Source organism: Gallus gallus, chromosome 6, assembly GCF_016699485.2.
Source record: "Gallus gallus isolate bGalGal1 chromosome 6, bGalGal1.mat.broiler.GRCg7b, whole genome shotgun sequence".
In the NCBI taxonomy this organism is placed as follows: Eukaryota; Metazoa; Chordata; class Aves; order Galliformes; family Phasianidae; genus Gallus; species Gallus gallus.
Window position 1 is genome coordinate 17,421,544 of NC_052537.1, and position 19,989 is coordinate 17,441,532.

At 48.3% G+C, this 19,989-nt stretch overlaps 1 protein-coding gene across 1 annotated transcript in view; it reads right to left on the reverse strand.

Annotated features, from left to right (window-relative positions):
• Nucleotides 1-15,991, reverse strand: part of TLL2 (tolloid-like 2) — an 82,429-nt gene extending 66,438 nt beyond the window's left edge. Inside the window, exon 1 of the mRNA XM_015288521.4 lies at nt 15,804-15,991. Within this exon, the coding sequence (XP_015144007.2) occupies nt 15,804-15,933 (130 nt within the window). The 5' untranslated portion in view covers nt 15,934-15,991. The remainder of the gene's footprint in view (nt 1-15,803) is intronic.
• Between the last annotated feature and the right edge of the window lie 3,998 nt (nt 15,992-19,989).

Below are 19,989 nucleotides of genomic sequence, written 5' to 3' on the forward strand. Positions count from 1 at the left end.
TTGATTTGCATGGTTTCTGTAATTCATAAATTCCTTTGCATAAAGGGGAGTCATCAGATTTGCACTTAACCGATCCAGACAGCTGCAGATCTCCATAGGCGCTACATGCCTGGGGGCAGAAACCACTCCTCATGTAATCCTGTTAAGCAGCTGAAATGAATGAAAAAGCCGTGTGATTCAGCATGTTACAGGCAGTCGCCTCTACTCGCTCCACTAGTAATAGGGTCCTCTTCAGTTCAGCCTCTTACCTTGGGCCCAAGTTATAGGAGATATTTCTTATCCTGATCTCTGCAGAAAGTCTGAGGCACATGAAGTTGTGATGCCACCCTCAGAAAGTGTTAGGAACAAAGTCAGGCTATGCATTACAGTCTGTCTCATCCAGTAAACTTTTGAGGATATTACTGAAGAACACTCCAGGAATGGAAATCAGTGCACTGGAAAGTCTGCATAGAGGTAAATTAACTCATGGCCATTAGAGAGGGCAAGGTAGAATTAATAAATATAGAACTATTCACAGACCAAGATCCAAATTAGAATCAAAGGTTCTGAAGACAGAAGGATCTCAAGATGAAACTGTTGACCATTTGAAGGCCCTTCATGATAAACCACATCACAACAGTTGTCAAGAACCAACATAAAACCACAGCATTAAGGAATTTGAAGGAGCTAATGTTATTCCTTCCTATCCTTGGAAATGGAAGGAAGAGAAGCCTCTGTAACGCAGCTCTGCTTCCTTATGCAGTGAAACTTTCTAAAGCCATCCAGCACAAAACAACATTAAACAAGGCTTGTGCTTCATGCATATGCAAATCTGGTCTACCTTCCACACCTCCAATAAGCTGGTAACACACTCTTGTTAGTGCTTTCCAGTCCTGTTTGATCACTAACAAATAAAATCTATAATTCCATGACAACTGGAGGATCTTAGTGACAGTGAGCTACAGCCATGACAGCCCAGGCAAGCAATCACAACAGGACAAGCACAAGCAGAACAAAAATATCATTTCACTCTGAATGCAGCCTGCAGAACTGTTGGTTACCCCCCTAAGGCAGCTGTTTTTCTCTTCTCTTTCCTCTTTAGCAGCCACTTGGTTCTGTGGCCACTCCTGAGCTACCACAAGTACCTACAGAGCTGGGAAGCAACACCAGTCAAAGAAGCCAGTCTGTGTGGAAACCAACTTGGTAAAAAAACTTCTCAACCAGATCAGACTCTGACTGCATTCTCTCCCCAAGGCTCAGTTATGTAGGGAGAAGGAAGGAGGAAGGTGGGAAGAAAGACAGCAGCAGCCAGTACTTAAACCAGAGGAAAGAGGCCACAACCGCAGCGTAACTGGACACAGCTGACTTACAGAGCAGCCGCTGAGCCCTCCCTCGCCAGAGGATGGCCTCCTACTGCAGCACGCCCATCCGTCCCTTTCCAGCCTTGTCCTGAAAACAAAGAATCACCCGAAGTCACTCACCCCAGGCCTTCACAAACGTTCACAAGGTTACACGAAATACACAACCTCAAGCAGGCACTGCTTTTGCTGGCCATCCCTCTCTGAAAGACCCCAGCTGAGCCCTGTACATTAGCGTGGTGCATTCTGTGTCAGAGCTCAGCTTCCCCCTTTGTGGAAGCAAGCACTTGGCACTTTCACAAGTAACCTATATGCTCCCATGTCAAACACCCAGAAAACCACAAAGGTATTAAGAACCTTTGAAAAGATTGGTGCCACAGCTCACTTAAGAGCGTGCGGGAACACTGATGCAGAGCATCGGTATGCACTCTGCCATGGTGCCACTCAGCTGTCTGAAAGACAGAGGCTTTTTCATCCTTGCTCGCTGCGCACCTCCCTGGCTCTGCAAGAGAAGAGAAAGGATTCCTGTCATCATCAGTCTGCTTCACCCCAGAGCTGGATCTATTCCAGCAGCAGCGTAATGCAATCGTATAATTAGTGACTATCACTACACATGAGCAGGGCTGGACTGAATGTGCAAAAGCAACTTCAATTTTGACATTTCCCAGCGTTAATGAATTGTCTCTACAATGCAAACAACTTCTTCCCCTGACAAGATGTTTGTGCCCTCTGGATAGCAAATAGTCTTGTGTCAGGAGTGTGCCTGTCTTTGAAGTGGGAGGTTGCAGTTTGACAAAAGCAGAGGGCAAAGGGGAGAGGAGACAGAGCTGCTATGAGACAGTTGCCAGAATTTTAACACTGCCAGCAAGGTCTCTCTGCATTAGCCTTGTTTTGAGGCAGAAAAGCCATTTTTTGGCTCAGAATCTAAAAAAATTTCCCAGCCCCAGGCAGACCAATGTCAGGAAAAACTCTAGCCCCAAACAATGCAAACTGGTTCCAGTTTCCTACGGCTGTGAGACTTTGTCAGAGGAGCTGCTGGGTATCTACAGAAGGCAGGTCACCAGTCCCACTGGGAAAAAAAAGGAAAAAGATAACAAAAGGGATGAGGTTCATTTATTGCAGAAGGACATTTTCACTGTGCTTGATCAGAAAAGACAGTGCCCAGGCATTTGCTCCAGCAGCTGCTTGTCTGCCTCAAATCAAAGAATCATTAAAGTTGGAAGGGACCTTTGAAAGTCATCCGGTTCAACTCCCCTGCAATGAACAGGAACACTTACAGCACGACGAGGTTGTTGAGAGTCCCATCCAACCTGGCCTTCAATGTCTCCAGCAATAGGGTATCTACCACCTCTCTGGGCAACCTGTGCCAGTGCTTCACTACCTTTATTGCAAAAAAACTTTTTTCTTATATTCAATATAAATCTCCCCTCTTTTACTTTGAAACCATTTCCCCTCATCCTATCACACAGATTCTGCTGAAGAGTATTTCCTCTTCTTTCTTACAGCCCCTCACATGGCCTTCAGAGGGCCCTTCCAACCTCAGTCAGTCCGTGGTTCTGTCCTTCCGCAATGCTCCTTGGTTGGGCAGCAGAGATGCACTCAGCACACTATGCCCATGTTCCCCCACATGGTTTGTACCTACACTCACAGACATAGCATTTGTCCACACAACCAATTTACTGACAACTGTGCACGGGGCTGGAGGTGACAGAGGTAACCTCTAAGATTTTGAGTGGTCACCGCCTGCATGTTAACCACGTTATCTTCAGTTGCACAAAGTCAGTTTCCAACAAAACGTGGTTTAGCAACAAAGAAAATGCACAGAAGCAATATCCAATGCCTATTGTGCAGTGTCTGCTGAGTGTCCAGTATGCTCAGTCCTGGGGCACCAGCATCCAGCGGACGCTGGGATGGGCAGGTTCTCCATCTTGCCCTTAGCAAACGCAGCAAGGCCTGATAGCAGTGCCTCTTGCTTGGTCCATGCACAGCCACAGCTCAGAGGGATACTGTCAAATCCTGCACAAAATGGCCGCCACCCAGGCAGAGCCAGGGAATACAGAGTGAAAACCAGCGTCTACAAGACCACTGTCATCACCAGCTGTTGCTCTGGGGAGATCATACCAAGGAGGATGTTGCTTCTCTTTACAGAGGGCTGTGAAGCAGGGCCTTCCCTCTTCTTTATGTCTCTGCATCCTGCCTACCCTCTGTCAACCAGGCTGTTGAGTCTGTTTGGACACACATCAGCCATTTTAAAATACTCACACAATTTCCAAGGGATTATTGCAGCTTTAGCAAAGTTTCAAACACAAAGGAACAAATTTATTAAAAGTTTAAAAAAATATATTTTCCAAGCGTTTATCCATCTCTTTAGGCTCCCAGCTAACTCTGAAATTCTGGTCTGAATTGCCTTTGATGGAGAAGGACACTTTTTTATAGGGCAACTTTTCCAAACAAATAGGATACAATCATCTATCTGAGGACAACCAACAGTAGAACATACAATAGATTGGGCACTGAATGGCAGAGCAAGGTTTGTAAGCAAAGGAGGAGTAACACAGTTACCAGCTGGGAAACTACTGAACATAAAGAACCACAGATCATTCTTTATGGCAGGAAAGCTTCCCCAGTCCCCCCCAATCACTAGCAGCAAGAAGCTGGCTTTATTCTGACCCAGCTCAGAGAGTGACAATAACAGGCTGAATTGCTCTCGCCAAACTCCATAGCAGCACAAATGGTTTCAGAAATGAAGGAGGTGTTCAGAAGAGTTTGCTCTGCAAGGCCCAACTTCCAGGCAGTGACAGGGCAAGAGAGAAAATGCAAGATTGAAATCACCCCCAGACACACTCAGCTTGTTCAAAGCTTCCAGCAGGGGGATTTAGCCAAAGCTTAAAGCAGTTCTCTGCGACTCTTTGTCGCAGGAGTGTAGGTACAAACAAACAGGAGCTGGGACAAAGGGAGTCAACACACATTTTATTAGTAAAAAGTTAATCGGCTTAAAGTGTGCAACTAAATAAGCAAAGCTTACATTAAAGTGACCCAGCAAGAAAAAAGATGCCATGGAAATAAAGTTATAGGAAATACAATATAGTCTCTATGTTCTTTTGTAATCCAATGTAATAAATATTCATGACTCCGGGTTAATGGGGTACCCAGCTCGCAGCCATCACAATGGTTTTTTGTTTATTCTCAAGACCATGAACTTTGGAACCATGAACCTGAATTTCAGGACTTTGCATTCATGTACGTTAGCAAAACGTGGGGTAAAGCAGGGGACTGGAGACAAAGCCAGAACCTTGGCTTGTGACAGCGTAAAGGAGGCTGCTGGCAGGTTGTTGATAATGAGTAACAAGAAGCCCAGAACACACTGGACTTCTGGTTTATCTGTCACACTCTCTTCATCGTCAGGAGTAGAAGAATGAGAGAAGTGGCACCACCCTGCAGCACAGCCCCATCATTCTCCTCCAGTCTTTCCAAGACAGGGCTGATTCCTGAGTTTCTCTCTCCAGAGGAAGAAGTATGCACAGGTCAGCCCTCAAGGAAGCAGGGGTTGCCTGCACCACACAGCAGCATCACAGGGCAGGGAGGTCCACTCCTAACACACAAGGGATGGGTACCCTTAAACACAATCCCTTTAGCATTCATATCGATTGAAAGAACATTCTAGCACCCTGTAGGGATGGGTGACCACGCTCCAGCCAAGCTTTCACACTGGATAGCAAATATTCTTTCAAAGCCTTGCTAGCCACGAGTTGCAAGTTTGATGATACCTTCTGCTGATACTAACAGTGCCAGCTTCCCCAGTTTTGCAATGACGGCTTCCAACTCCACTTCCTCCTCCAGGGATGGTCCTTACCTGCAGGCACACATAGACTTCCTATCACTTAATTCAGCTGCAGTCTTCCTATCCCACACACAGACAAAATACCCAAGAGGCTAGGAATTATCCTGGGCCAGGAGAAAGCCTGCAAGTCCCCAGTGCATTCTACTCAAGGCATGGATTCTGGGTTTGCAGCACATATTTCAGAACGGATGGAAGAAAACACACAAAAGACAGAAATTCTCTTTCACGGGCTACTTGCACCTTGTCAGATTCCCTCGTAAAAGTCAGAAATACCAGTCACACAGTGATAAGTCAGGGGACTTCTATTCAAAAGAGTAAGATTGATTGATAAATTAATAGTAACTGCTCTTCATGCATCCTCTTTTAGGCCAACCTGGTTGGCAAATCTTGCCACAACAAGCGTTATTTCTCCCTTCAGAGGTCCTCATTCTGATTCACTGAACCTGAACAGCAGTAGGGGTAGGCAACATGGAGGCCAACCACTTCTTCAGAATACGGCTTCTTGTAACTGTGAAAGCTAAAAAATTAGTAGGAGAAGTGCAAGTATACTTTTGGAAGGGAAATTATTTCCCTAACTAGTTACTGCAAAGATTCAGCTCGGGAATCAGAGATGTAGCTGTGATGTTTGTAGGCACAGCAGAAGCATCAGGACCCAGCAGTCAAAAGTGCCTATGACAAAAAGAGCAGGCATCCTTGATGGTTTGAAGGTCTCTATTTCACACGCAGTTGCAAACTCTGTGGCAAACACATCCTATCTTTTCCAGGAGATTAATAATTGTACAATGTAAAAAGAGAGCAAGAGAGCAAAAGGATAGAAAATGTTCTTTGGTGTCAAGAAAAAAAAGAGGACAGCCAAGAGGTTAGTGCTGATGTCAGTATCCCATTACTAAACAACATTTTACCTTATCAACAAAGCTTTCTAAGAAAAGGCAGAGCCTTGGCAACTTCAGCAATGGCCTTAGGAGATCCCAGCCCAGGAAACAGAAAAAGAAGAAAAAAAACTACCAAAACACCAGCATATCACATATCACCTTGTTACTGAAGCATGACAGAGAAGAGAATATATTGCAGAAGAGGCCAAAGAGGGGAAAAACAGAAATCAATAGGATCTAACAGAGCGTGACGGAAAATCACTTCCCCCATAAAAAGAGGTTACTTGCCAGGTTAATGAATCTTTTCTGTTCTGTACTTAGACACCCAGGAAATGGAAAGGGTCATAGGAGCAGTGTGGGTGGGAATGCAATCCCTAGAACATGCTTTCAAGAACAATCAAAGGTTAGAGATTAAATCCAGGCAGTGTTCAACTGCACAACGCATCAGCAGCTTAATATACAAGGGCCAGCTGCAGCTCCGAGTGTCATTGAGCAGAACACACTTCCAGTATCAACATCACTGCAAACAACAGGCTTCTCTTCCACTGCGAAAGCAACCCCAGAGGGTAAGCATCAAGAACTGGAGTGTCTCTGCCTTCCCAGGCCAGTAGCATCAGCAGGTAAAAACCAAAGCGGGTCTCTAATCAGAGTAACTGCGACTGCGCTATGAAAAACAGCCCACGCTCAAACTCACACTGTACAAACAACTCAGAAAGTTTTTGGCCCAGCAGCCAAAACTTCTTAAAACTCGCTTTTAGTGAAGGAGATCTGCCTTTCTCTTGTCAAGAATGCGCTGGCAGCAGATAAACCAACACAGGAGTGTATGGACAATGGCAGAGTACAAGACCTGGTGGCCACAGAAATCTAAATTAGGCCTCTGAAGTATCAAATACCTTGATTCTGCAAAGCAAGGTACATCCAACTTTGAGCTGCATTTTCTACTGCCTGAAGCCCTACTAACAGGCTCCATGAATCAACTGAAGAACTTCGCTGTTTTATCACCCCTCTGTCCTCATCTAGCTTGTGGTAACTATAATAGCTACCCAAGGAATTGTCCTACTTAGCCTCAAGATACTCAGTAAGGGAAATGTAGGTCCACAGTTTCCAGCCATCTCAAGATCCCCTGACTCATAGGTCGCTATATGAAGTTCCCGCATTGCCTACTGGCTTCTCGGCCAGGCAGAATCATTTATCAACTGCTGCTTCTCAGTCCGGGGTTTCTTGAGTCCAGCACAGCTCAGATTTATTTGTCCTGCAGCTACCCAGGCTTTTTCTGCAGCCTCATTTTCTATGCTCTACCCAACTTCTATAACAGCCATGGGCATTGCACCCAAAAGTCTCCTTTGTTACCTATATTTGCTGCAGCCTCAAGCGCAGTGTACCAGAGCTGCACATAATTCAAGTCCCCCTTTCATGCTCAAGGAGCTCCATTACAAGCTCCAGAAAAGACTTGATTCTGTCATTTCTGCAAGAGGGAGCTTTGACTTGGCAAATCCAGTGTATCTATTTTTATACCTGGGGAAATATAAAGCAAAACCAATCAACAAATGCCTTCGTCACACAGCCCCATGCCAACACACACACAGCACTGCAGGCCGTCTTCTCCTCCCACAGCAGACATGTGCCACTAGAGCAGGGATCATCTCCTCCATTATGTCTAGCCAATGCTAGTGGAAGGCAGGGTACATTTTGCACGTACATCTCTCTTCTTCAAATTCAGCATGCAAAATAGTAACCCAAACAGCAAACTTTGGCAAAGTTCAAAGCAAATGAAAATACTGTTGATTAGGCAATGCTACTTTTGCAGGCAATGCTATCTAAATTCAAAGTTGTGCTAACGAGGCATGGGAGACTGGCAACACCCACAGCTACGACATGAGAACTGGATGTAGGTAATTCTCACCGTTGTCCAGGACTGCATCACTCTGCTTAATAAGTAGGCAAAGGCACTCAGCATTACTCCACAACTAAGTCTAAACAAATTGAGGCAAAATACAAAGTTTTCTTGAACTTCTAACACTGGGATGGTTTGCTCTCAGTGTTGTTTGGGATTTGCGGACTGGGAGGTGAAACAGATGCTTTTTTGCTTGGATGCTGGTATTTGGATGAATACAAAATGCCTTCAGAGGTCATGAATTTTTGTTTGGGTCTAAAGCCGAGCTGATCCAAGAACCAACAGCAGTTGCCCCTCTCTGACAATTCGCATTGGTCAAACCAGAGGGTGATTTACCATTGGGTTTAGAGTGGATTTCCTTCTCAACACACAGCTAACAGTTCCTTTTAATTCCAAGCTGGGCTGACACAGACTGGCTGAGAAGGCGCAATCAGACATTGACAGTTGTTTAATCAAATGCTTCATTGCACATTTAAGCAGTTTCTATTGACTGGAACCTTCCTGCTCAGGAAGCGCTAGCTAGGCTCTGAACATCAAAGTATACATGCCTGTTGAGATCAGCATTTTTGGGGAGCTCAGCTATAACAAAAGGGATAAAAAGCAGAAGCCCTAAGTATCTGAATCAGAACAATAACAGTTTCTAATCAATCATCCATCCTTTCTGAGCAGCGTAAGCACATTTCAGCACTAGGTGAAAGCAGTTTTGTTGCAGGTTCGTATCTGCAATATTCACGATCCAGGACAAGAAGGCCATTCACTGTCAGAAGTGCCTCCTTTCTTCCAAGGTTGCCTGTCTCTGAAAAGAGCAAACAAACAAGCTCCTCATCAGGTCAACGTTCTCACCAGTCCCAGCACCATTATTTGGTACAGACAGGTCTGGACTCGGATTCACAGGAGCCAGGCCTATCATTTCCCTCCGGTCTCCTGGGGGAAGGGAGATGGGTAAAGCAACCACATACTACAGCAAACGGCCCTTTCCACAGAACCAGTTCATTAAGTGCAACACAGCAGGCAAATGCACAACACAGTACAGGGCTGCTGCACAGATTACTGAGGATGTAAGAACCTGCAGACAACTGGGAGAATGGCAGGAGTTAATGCTGGGACAGGAGAGAAGAGAAAGGGTACCCCACACAGACTGAGGAAGAAAGCATCTCGGAACACCTGAGACAGGAGAGAAAGATTTGAGCAACTGCTTCTAGCAGGAACTTAAGAGAGCTCCAGGAGAAGGGAGAACACCAGAAATGAAGCTGTAGGAAACAGAGTGAAGCAGACAGAGAGCACGTGGGTCTCTGCAGCTGAAGCAACACGGAAAGGGGAGAAAAAAGAAAATGGATGTATTAGAGAAAGGGCTCCAGAAAATCTAACACATAGGCACACTGTGCCTGCAATTTCCCAAGCAGGAATGTGCGAGTCTGAACTGACTGCAGTGGGAATTTGTAGTTATATGATTCTCTTCATTCAGATTGCAGCAGCCGCTCACCTGGGCAACACCCACAGCCACAGTTTTAGCAGTGAGAAAGAAGAAGTGGCTTATTGAAAAGATGCAGCTAGCTCTAGGGTGAGCCATGCAGCAAGGCATAAGCACTACACAGGAGGTTAGGATAGGAGGAGAATGAATACTCCAAGCAGGACCGTGAAGGTAAAATACAATTATACGAGTGGGAAGTACCTTGAACCCAAACTCTCTGCTCTGTGGGCTTTTGAAGCCTGAAGGATACGCAGCATAGCTTTCTAAATTCCTTTGGCTGGGGCTCCCTGACTTACTAATCTCATGCTACAGAACACCTGAGGAATGAGCTATCCTCACTGATCAAGCCTGCACAGGTTATGGTCAAGGGCATGCACCTGTGAACTGCACTAAGACTATAAAGCTCAATAAAAGCTCTAAAAGTTCTTTACAAAGAAGTGTCCATGACAACCAAAACACTTCTTCCCCACTCTACCAGCTTTCCTTCTGGAAATACAACCCTCACTTACAAAGTTTGCCCATCCCTTGTCCTGCCCATTGCTAAATATTGAGTTGTATGTATAGCACTGAGAGTTAAACCTCACTCAGGACAAGTAGATTCAACACATCCCAAGAAGTGTCAAAGATCAAGCCTGGTTTTTGGCACACCAAGGAGACAGCTTGATGTTAGAAGGACTCCAAACACAGATTTTAAATGTTTCTGTGCCCAAAAATCATAAGATTTTCTCTCAAGTTCACCACACCAATATATTCTCTACCCAGGAACTTCGATCAAGAAAATGACTGGTGGTTAATTTAACTTCAGGCTGTAACCATCAGCTTGTGTTTGCCCAGGATTATAACAAAAGTCACCTTTTACCTTTCCTTTCAGGCAGAATTTCTACTGCAGCTCTACTCCACTGCAAAATACAGCCTCCCCAACTGCAAACAGCAACAACACTGAATGCATATAAAGACAGAATGTCCCCAGCAGTCTTCACCCACCTGTTTTCCCTTTAATTGCTGTCACCTCCCCAAAGCAGGTAAATTAATAGTCTGCTCTCTCATTCCTTCTCAGACCACCCAAAAAGACTCAGTCAACATCCTCCTTGAGGATTTAACCCTTGCTATGACCTACTGGAGAAAAAAATACAAGAGGAACAGTTGCTTGAGAGAGCTTGTTGCTTTGTCTGTAAACATTCCATCAGCACTGAGGAACCCACGGGTTGGGTTATACCTCAAAGCACATTTTTAAGTACAGGTGTCAAAAAAAGGAGGAAGGGAACTTTATTTATTTATTGGAAGTTCATACAGCTTCACATAGCTTCAGGAGATCAGTATTCAGCTCCCATTACTGACGCCACCGTATCGGCCGCCCTCAGGTAAGTCAGCATCTCCCACCACCATCTTCTATGACTCAGAGCCAGAGACGCCGATAGCTGCACTACAGCTCCATGGTAGCTCACCTAGGCTTTCCACACCGGTTCAGAGGCTTCGAAGCTTTATAGAAAAGTCATTAAGACACAAATGAGATTCCTTCACAGGAATCTGCAATCGCTAAGCAAAGGGCAGGTTAGAAAATACTCTGCCAGTGCTCACACCGTTGCCCCCAAAAAAGGACATCTTGCAAGAACGCAGGAAAGCCCCAATCAAGAGTCAGGCTTATTCTCACGTCTGCCACTGTGCAGGCCCTCCCAGGGTGAGAGGGCTGGATTCACTGAGTAGCCTGCAAAGAGCTTTCAAGCTTCCCTGCTTATGTGATGGATCTGTGCTCCAACGGAGGAACTCAAAACCCAAGCAATATTCATGAAAGCTGGACTTTACAGATTCCCCCCCTCCTCCTTCCCATTTGATCAGCCTCCCCCCCCCCCCCAGGGCTTTCAGTTCCTAACAGTGAGCTCCTCAGCTTCCCAAAGAAATGTCCACATGTGACTTCTGAGTTTTATACTACAACTCAAGTGAAATTCACTACTGCCTCCAGGACAAAAGGCACTGCCTTTACAGAGGGAGAGCTAGGAGGAACAGAACAAAAGCAAAGCAAAGCACAATTTGCATCTCCCGGTGGGAAGTTCCCTCTGAACAGCACTCAGTCAAGGCTTAAGACCTCTGTTGTGGGATGTTTAGAATCTGGTGGATCAAACCAGCAGGAAGAGATAGACACAGTGCTAGCCTATGACTAGGCAAACAGCATCCAGCCTTGAAAGGGCAACGGTTTGGCAGGAAGAGTTGCTCTATCACTGTCACATTTCTTTTCTAACAGCTTTTCAAGTGATAAAGAAACAGGAGATAAGACTACTGTCATACTCTCCAGTACTCCCTTCACACCTGTAGCCTCTGCTCTTCCCCTTTCTGAGCTCACATCCCAGCACTCTGCAAAAATCCTCATGGAAGAACTGAATTTTCTGGTGCTACCTTCTGTTTTGCAGCCACTCTGTGCCAGGCTCGGTTTGCTCAGCCATGAGGAGACTGGGAAGAGCCCTCACGGCGGCTGCAGCTCCTCGCAGGGAGCGGAGGGCAGCGCTGAGCTCTGCTCTGTGTGACAGCGACAGGGCCTAAGGGGATGGCATGGAGCTGTGTCAGGGGAGGGGCAGCTGGGGGTGTGGGACAGGGTCTGCACCAGAGGGCGGTGAGCATGGAACGGGCTGCCCAGGGCAGATGGCATGGCCCAAGCGCTGGAGTTCAAGCAGCGTTTGGACACCACTCTCAGACATCAGTTTCAATTTTACGTGGTCCTGTGTGGAGCCAGGGGTTGGACTCGATGATCCCTGTGTGTCCCATTCAACTCAGATGTTCTACGAACCTCCATCTTTAGCTGTACTCTGTGAGCAGCAGATCTATCCTAAGCACAGGTCAGGCTTATGACATTTTTCTACTTATAACGGAGCCTATCTGAGAAGGAACCTTTGTACCACTCCCTTTGAAAAGCCCCACTGACATGGCACAACACTCAGCAAAATCCACCAAGCAGAGTCAGCACCGTGATCTCCCCTGGCAACCCAAACCAGCTGTGCAGCCCTGCCTCAGTTCTCCCTTCACCATTCATTCAGACATTTCCTACCCTACCGAAAGCAGGAGAGCAGCCATAGATTATGAAAAGGAAATAGAGGATGGCTGGAATTAAAGGCTAAGCAGCAGTGAGAGGCTACCATCAGCTGAATCCTGGTGACTGGACGCATTTATACTTGTAGCCCAGTTGTTGCAGTGACTTGACAGGTTACTGCACTGTGCTGCTGTGTGTCTCACCGTGCTGTTAGAGACTATCATACCCTTAGCAAGTGCAACAGAGGGAAACGTGTGCCAGGTTTTTCGCTGAGGGCCTAGCAGATGAACCATCGACAGCCTGCGCTCACCCTCAGGGCATGAGCTGCAGGGTAAGGAATTGGCAAGCTTTCACCTGCCAGATCTAAACCCATCATGTCCTTTGGGTCACAGCCATTAGCCTGCAGAAGTGAAGTACAGCACGGTAGTTTTAACAGCTCCGGAAAACATTTAATTAGAGGAGCTGCCTCTGTCTTTGCAATGGGCTAGAGTCTGCGTGTATTCTGCAGCCACAATACCATACACAGGAGGCTGTAACTGCAGCGATAGCAAGAATAGCACCTCAAGTCTCACAGTGCCAGCTTCAAAGACAACCAAAAACTTGCCCTCATAAAGCATATAGCATCTGAGCTGTTCACAGCAGGGTCTGCAATCACTGCCCTCTTGCCAGTCATACTTCTAGGCAAACCTTGATGATGTCTCACTAGTGGAGAAACAGGCTCAAGGAAGTTAAAGAGACTTGTCAGTGTTACAGCACATCAGAAACAGAGCTTGACAGATTTCCTACATAGCCATTAGAGAAGTGCTCCTATATAGCCCAACTTAGAGGGCCAACTCTGTTAGAGGTGTCTTCACCACGTATCATTTACAGAGGTGCAGTTCATTAACTTTGGCTGGACTTCAGTACTTTAGGAGGATGTTTACAGCACAGAACCCCTGCTTATGTCTGTTAAAGGTCCATTACTGGAAGAGGAAGAAGCATGTGAGTGAACAGCAGGGAGAGGAGGAGGGGTGATGTCTAACAGCTCCATGTGGTAAAAGTCCTGCCTGCTTTGGTTTTGGGTTCACTTCACAAACTGGATCTGCTCAGCGCATAGAGACAGTACACAGCAGGTAGGAACTGTCTCGCAGCCTCAGGTGTCTGTACCTCTGTTCAGACTGAGACGGCCCACATGGAGAAGAGGTGGCTTAGAGAGCCAGAAAGCACAATGTATCAGGACAGACTGGAAGAGTCATACTGCCAGCAGGAAAGCAGACTGGGACACATGAAACACAAAAACAAGCACAGCACACGAGTGAAAAAGGCTGCAACAAAGGAGAAGTACTGTCCGCCGCACCCATAAGGACTGGGCGGAAAAGGCAGACTTGAAGTGCAGTACCTGGAGCCCCAGGTTAGGCAACAAGAAAGCCACAACAGCGGTGGTCTGGGCTGGTTGAGAGCATCCACCAAAGACAGAGGTTTACCAGCACAAACACCAGCCTGGTCTTGAACTCGAGAAGAGGACTGTGTGATCTCCAGAGGTCTTCTCCGCTCCTCTTCTGTTGGAAAGACACTGGAAAAGTATTAGAGACAAACAGGGAGAAATGAGAATTGATCCTGACTGGAGTGAACTGACAGGAATGATACACACCAGGCTTATATGCCGATCACAAGAGGAGGTGAGGATGTGTGATGAAGGGAGGCGTCAGCGCAGGCTCTGTGTACAAGCAGAAGTGAGAGGTGGAGAGCCTGGAAATGAGGGAGCTGCAGGAAAAGCAAAGAACCTGCAGCAGAGGCAGCTAATTGACAGGTTGACTTTTTTTTCTCTTTCTCTGCCACAGGTTCCCTGAATGATGTTGGTAAGTTAATTAAACTTCACGTCTCCATACTGAATCACAGCCATATCACTAAAACGCGGCTCTTCTGGAAAGAGATGAATTCATTACCAAATAAGAGGCAGACGCGAAGCTGGTAAAAGCATGTATGGGTGGACTAGGTCTCACAATGAATAGATACATACATGTAGCATATCACAAATGGCTTACTGATGAAGGGAACGCTTTCTGCAAGCAACAGCCTGCAGATTAAAGAGGACTCCGATTAATTCTGGAATAAAACGCTCCACTCGTAACACAAACTACACACAAGGCCAGCTAAACAGCCTGCCATATAGGATAGAGAGAGGAGCTCTGACAGATGTTGTATTGATGGAGTTCATCTGTGTGCAGACAGAGCTACAGACACCCTGAGAGCAGCCAGAAGACGGCTGGTATGGAGGGAAGCTGTCATTACGTGAAGGCTTGGGGACCAGGAACACCCCATGTGAAGAAAGTCCCTCCTGTAGCATCAGGAAAAGAAGACTTTGCACAAAGTTATCTGTAAATGGAGTACGAGTAACAGGATATTGATTACGGATTTCCTAGCAGACAAGCCATTGACAAGATCGAAACATCAGCTGATTGCCAGAACCAAAAGGAATAACGATCACACTGAGAGTACGACCCAGTTTTCCTAGGAGAAAATCTGAGCTGATATTCCCTGCAAACTGAGATCCGAGTGATGATGGAAGCTCTTGAGGAAATCAGAACGGTTCAGATGAGCTCGGAAACAGCCCGACACAATCCAGCGCAGGAACGAAAAGACTCCGAGAGAGACACGAAGGCAGCAAGCGGAGCCTTGCCAGGAAGGAGACGGCAACTTCGACACGGGCAGACGGGCAGGGAGGTCTGGCTGATGCGTGAAGCCGGAGCTGGCGCCGCTGTCACCGGCTCGCACCTCCGCCGCCTCCCCGCGAGTGGGGAGCGCCGGGAGAGCCCGAGCGACGGCAGGCACAGCTGCGGGATGGGAGCAGCCCGAGGAGCGCTGGCGCGGTGTTGCCTCTCCGAGGCACGCACCGGAACTTAGGGAACAGAGCCGTACACCGGGACAAGTTGAAACAGCCACCAACACGCTGCAAAAATGCACAGAAAACGCTCGTGTGGGGAAAAAAAAAATGCAAAGCCCTGTTGGGCATTTCCTTCGCGTTTTAGGAAAGCTCTCGTTAGGGAGCGGCAGGTGACAGCGGGGGGGGGGGGGGGGGGAGAAGGAGGAGATGAGACCAACGCGGCGTCGTTTGCTAAAAAATGCACGCGCGCCCCACGCGCGGAGCTGCAGCTCGCGGACAGCGGAGCAGCAGACCGGGACAGCCCTGCACGGCCGGCAGCAGCCGCGACAGCACGCGCCGTTACCCCGCTCCGCGCTCGGCTTCGCAGAGCAGCGGGGACGGCAGCCCCGGGCGGCCAGGTGAGCCCGGCGCGCGGCCGGCCGACCACCTGCCCCGCCGCGCGCACCCAACCGCCGCCGGCTGCCAAACTTCTCGCGGAGTTGCGGCCCTCCAGCCCGCCCCCCTACCGGCTTTGCAGGGGTCGCGGTACTCCATCTGCTCCTCCGCCGTCTCCGGCTCCCCGGCCGCCAGCCCCGGGCCGGGCAGAAGTAGAAGCGACAGCAGCAGGCGGCGGAGCGGGGTGGCCCCGCGGCCCATGGCGGCGGCGTAGCGGGGCGGCACGGCGCGGCTGCCCGGGATGCGGGCACTGCGCGGCGCCAGCAGCCCCGCGCCCGCCCCTGCCGGCCGGCCCGCCGCCGCCGCGGGCCGGCCCGCCGCGGGGGGTACCGCCCGCCCGCCCCCTCCCCGGCTGGCCCGCTCCGCCGCCACTCCGGGCGTCGCCAGCCAATCCCGGCCGGGCCCGCGCCGCCGTCCCGCCCCGCGGGCCGAGGTTCCGCCACCCCCGCAGCGAAGCGCCGCTCCGGGCCGGTGGGGCGGCGAGCGCCGGTACCTTCCTTCCGTCCAACTGGGGTACCCGAAGAGAAACGCCTCGTCCCTGGGTCGCCGCACCGCCAGCACGGACAGCGGCACAGATTGTCGCATCGCGGTCGTAACGTCTCTTAGGAAGCGGTAATTGGATTTGCAGAACCTCGAGCAGAACACTGCACCGAGTGGCACGAGAAGCATCCGTCCCTTCACCTTCCTTTCAATTATCTCAGCTTCCACCGCACCCTTCACTCCCCACTGCCCAACACAAACCCAGGGCTGTAACACCAAACAGGGTGAGCGCAAGCCTGGAGAGTAAGGCCCGTATGGGTACACGTCCTCATCTAACCCATAAGGATGTGAAACGTGCCCTTTGCTCTCATACGAGAGCTCCCAGTTCCCACAGGGTAGGAACGGCAGGTGCTCCCTTCTCTCCTCCGCACAGAAGGTCGGGGCTGAGTCACTTTGTGAGAACTACGTGAAGCTGTACCATAACGCCCCGAGCCACCCGCAAGGGAAAGTTGACAGATGCTCTGCTCAGCATCACGGAGCAGCAGAGCAGGCAGGGCGCTTGGCAGCACTGCAGAGATGCGGGCTGTCACCCACCTAAAGAACAAAGTCTTTTCAACACACAGAAATCATCAACTTCTCTCATGTTAACAACGTGTACTTGGGAGGCCAAGTTCTACACATGGAAGCTCTATTAGAGATGGGGATGGGACGCAAGCAGGCATCCTGAAGGAAGAAACAAGCTAAATGGTGGTTCTTTAACCACATAGTTAGAATGAGCTCCTGAGAGAGTTCAAACAGGAGCTCATTACTGCTATGCACCAAACAAAATTCCTCCGCTCCAGGAGACACTTTCTAGAAAGCCATTCCCTAACATGAGCACAGCTCAGCCTTTCCAGAAGCAGCTCTCACTTTGCAGCTGGCAGTCCAAGCAGTGCACGCAGGGCAGTGGCTGCTTCTAAGCGTTCAGAGACCCGTTGGTGTCATCTCCCATTGGCAGGTGCCTCATCGGCACAAATAAGGAACAAAAAACCCCCATGAAAGGTTTTGTTTGTTTGTTTTCTAATGGGAGCTGCTCACACGGTTGGTAAAGTTTCAAGCAGGCAGCGCAGCTCATGGCAGCAACAGTTAAATAGCTGGAAACAAAGCAATCTATATCTATCGCTGTCAAAGGCGCTCTTTTCCTTTGCTCTCAGAATCCCCCCTGCCCAATGCATGCAAACAAAATCCGCTGTGTTTTCAAGCCTCGCTGAGCAAGAATGCACACAGCTTGTTTTGAACAGCATCCATGAGCAAAGCTATGTGGGAGCCACTTAGTGTTGATGGAATATCTCTGCACACAATATGTCCCGAGGCTAAAACACACACACACACACACACACACACGGTTGTTGGTTTTCCACAAGACCTGCTTCTTGCTGCCTGCCTACACTCGGCTCCATCACACTGAACCGAGTGACCGAGGCACTCTGCTGCCCATCCCACTGTTCAGTCTCCAGTTGTCTCCAGGCTCACGAGCAGAGATTTCCTCTCCTGCCCTTCGCTCTCCAAACACATAAATGGAAGAAGAAAAATCTTTATTGGATCGCTATAGGGCTAGATGCAGCAGGTCTCTCTGTAATCATAGCACCCCTGTTTCTCTTTCCTCTGCATTTCCAGAATGCCCCTCCTGCTTACTTCATTGCCTCCTTCTTAGAAGGGAAGGATCACTGCTGTGGCTTTAACTCACGTGCCACACATCACTTCCTGCAGGCACTGCTGAGCACTGCAGAGGCATCGCTTTCCCCCTGCTTCGTGAGTTACCAGGGCTCATTTAGTCTCTTAATATCACCATAGCTTCCCATCCCACAACGCCTGTCCGCCTTCACCCTATTTCTTCTTGCTCATTTCCTCCATCAGGTTTTTCTCCACCAGCCTATTGCTCCGGACCCCCATCCTAGAGCTGGCTCCTCCTAGGACACTTTGTTTTCCCTGTTTGGCCCACGGCATCGACACATCCAAACGGATAGCAATGAAAGCACCGTGAAGGTCATTGCCAACCACCACTCCTCCTTCCTTCCAGAACCCACTTCAGTCACTCCTGCAATAGGTTGGAGGCAGGCTGCTCTTTTTCCAAGTTCGTTGAGTTGCCGCCCAGCCAACAGCTCACTTCAGCTCATGTGATTCAGTGCCCAGAAGTAATCCATGAAGGCGCTGCCATGTCTGCTTACACACGTTCCAGGGGCTCTGAGATCTGCCCTGGAAGACACTCACCGCAGTCACAGCCCTTCACATACGTATTAGCAGTTAAGCATTAACGTAACATTAATTAATGTCACAGTTACTGCAGTGATTTATCTGCAGTGACATCTCCATCCAAATCACACACCCAGCTACGGTACAGACCACGCAGATACTCCACCTCATGAAGCAAGACATACTTCAGGTCACCTCACACGCTGCCCTTTACACGGCTAAAACCAGGATACTGTTTCCTTTCCCATTATTTATTTAGCTACGCATATAATGAAAGAGATCAGTTACAATTCAGACTCAAACAACGGTTAGATTTCAATCACTGTCTGGTAGTGACATAAATGGGGAAAAAAAAATCTCAAAAGCAAAGACAGCCGAGCAATCCAAACTAATCCAAGTCATTCTGCAGTCAGTATGTGTGTTTAAGGAACCCAACTGCACCTCTTCCGCATTGGATTTGAGAGAGCACTGTCTCGGTTTCTTGCAGGTAAATGGGTGTCTGTAGAACTGTCAGATCTCTAACACAAACTCCTTAATAACACTGATAACACCTGCTGGTTCACCTACCAACTTCAGGCCAGACATCAGAAGGGAACGAGGAGATTTCCTTCCTATTCTTGTTGCTAAACCTCCCCGGGAAAGCAAGAAAAGCCTTAGGCTAAACTGATACCAGTAAAACGATACGGCTAAACCAAGACTCAAGCGACTCAAATCCAATAACTGCGTAACGTGAACTCCAAGGGAGCATCACATCGCTAGCAGCACAGAAAACAACCATGCCTTGTCTAACACTTCAGTGTAACACACAGTTCCAGAACACCTGACTCAAGCCTTTGGGAAATGAGCACCACCGGCCACAGAGAGGAGCCTCGCAGAGCTCAGTACTGCATGATGTACTCATCCATGTTTGGGAGCTCCTCAGAAACAGTCCCTGTAACTCTCAGAGCTTTTCAAAAGCCAAGCAAAAGCTTGCCATGCAGTCTTCAGGCAGAAAGAATAATCACAGTGCACTAAGAACTGCATCTGGTTCTCTCTGGATTGCTCAGCTTTTTAGACAGAAACACTACCCAAACCTTTTGGCTCAGATCCAGCCACAGCGTTTCAAGTTTACAGTGTCTATGATTTGGTGAACTGGATTCTATCGAGGCAACTATTGCACCCTATGGGTTAAGCATGCCTCACAAGACTACCAAAGTGTATTTATAAGGCTATTTCATGACAACAAAAGAGGCAATGTTTATTTCACATCAACTCCCAACTCTAAAAATGCCTTTATTTTCCAAAGTCCTGTAGACTTGCAAAGTCAGCTAAGGATACCCCTTTCCCAGTTTGGCTTCAGCCCTTTAAAGTGATTCTGTCCAAAAATTGCCTGAATTTATCAAAACTACAGAAAGCCTCTCAATATTCATGGGGTTCTGCAGCTTTTTATTCTCTCTTCCATCCCCTCTCCACCCCTCTGTCCAACATATACCTTCAACTGACTCTTAAACAAACTAAAAGCCACAGTTAAAAATTAATTGAAGGGGACCTTCTCCAGTAACTCGA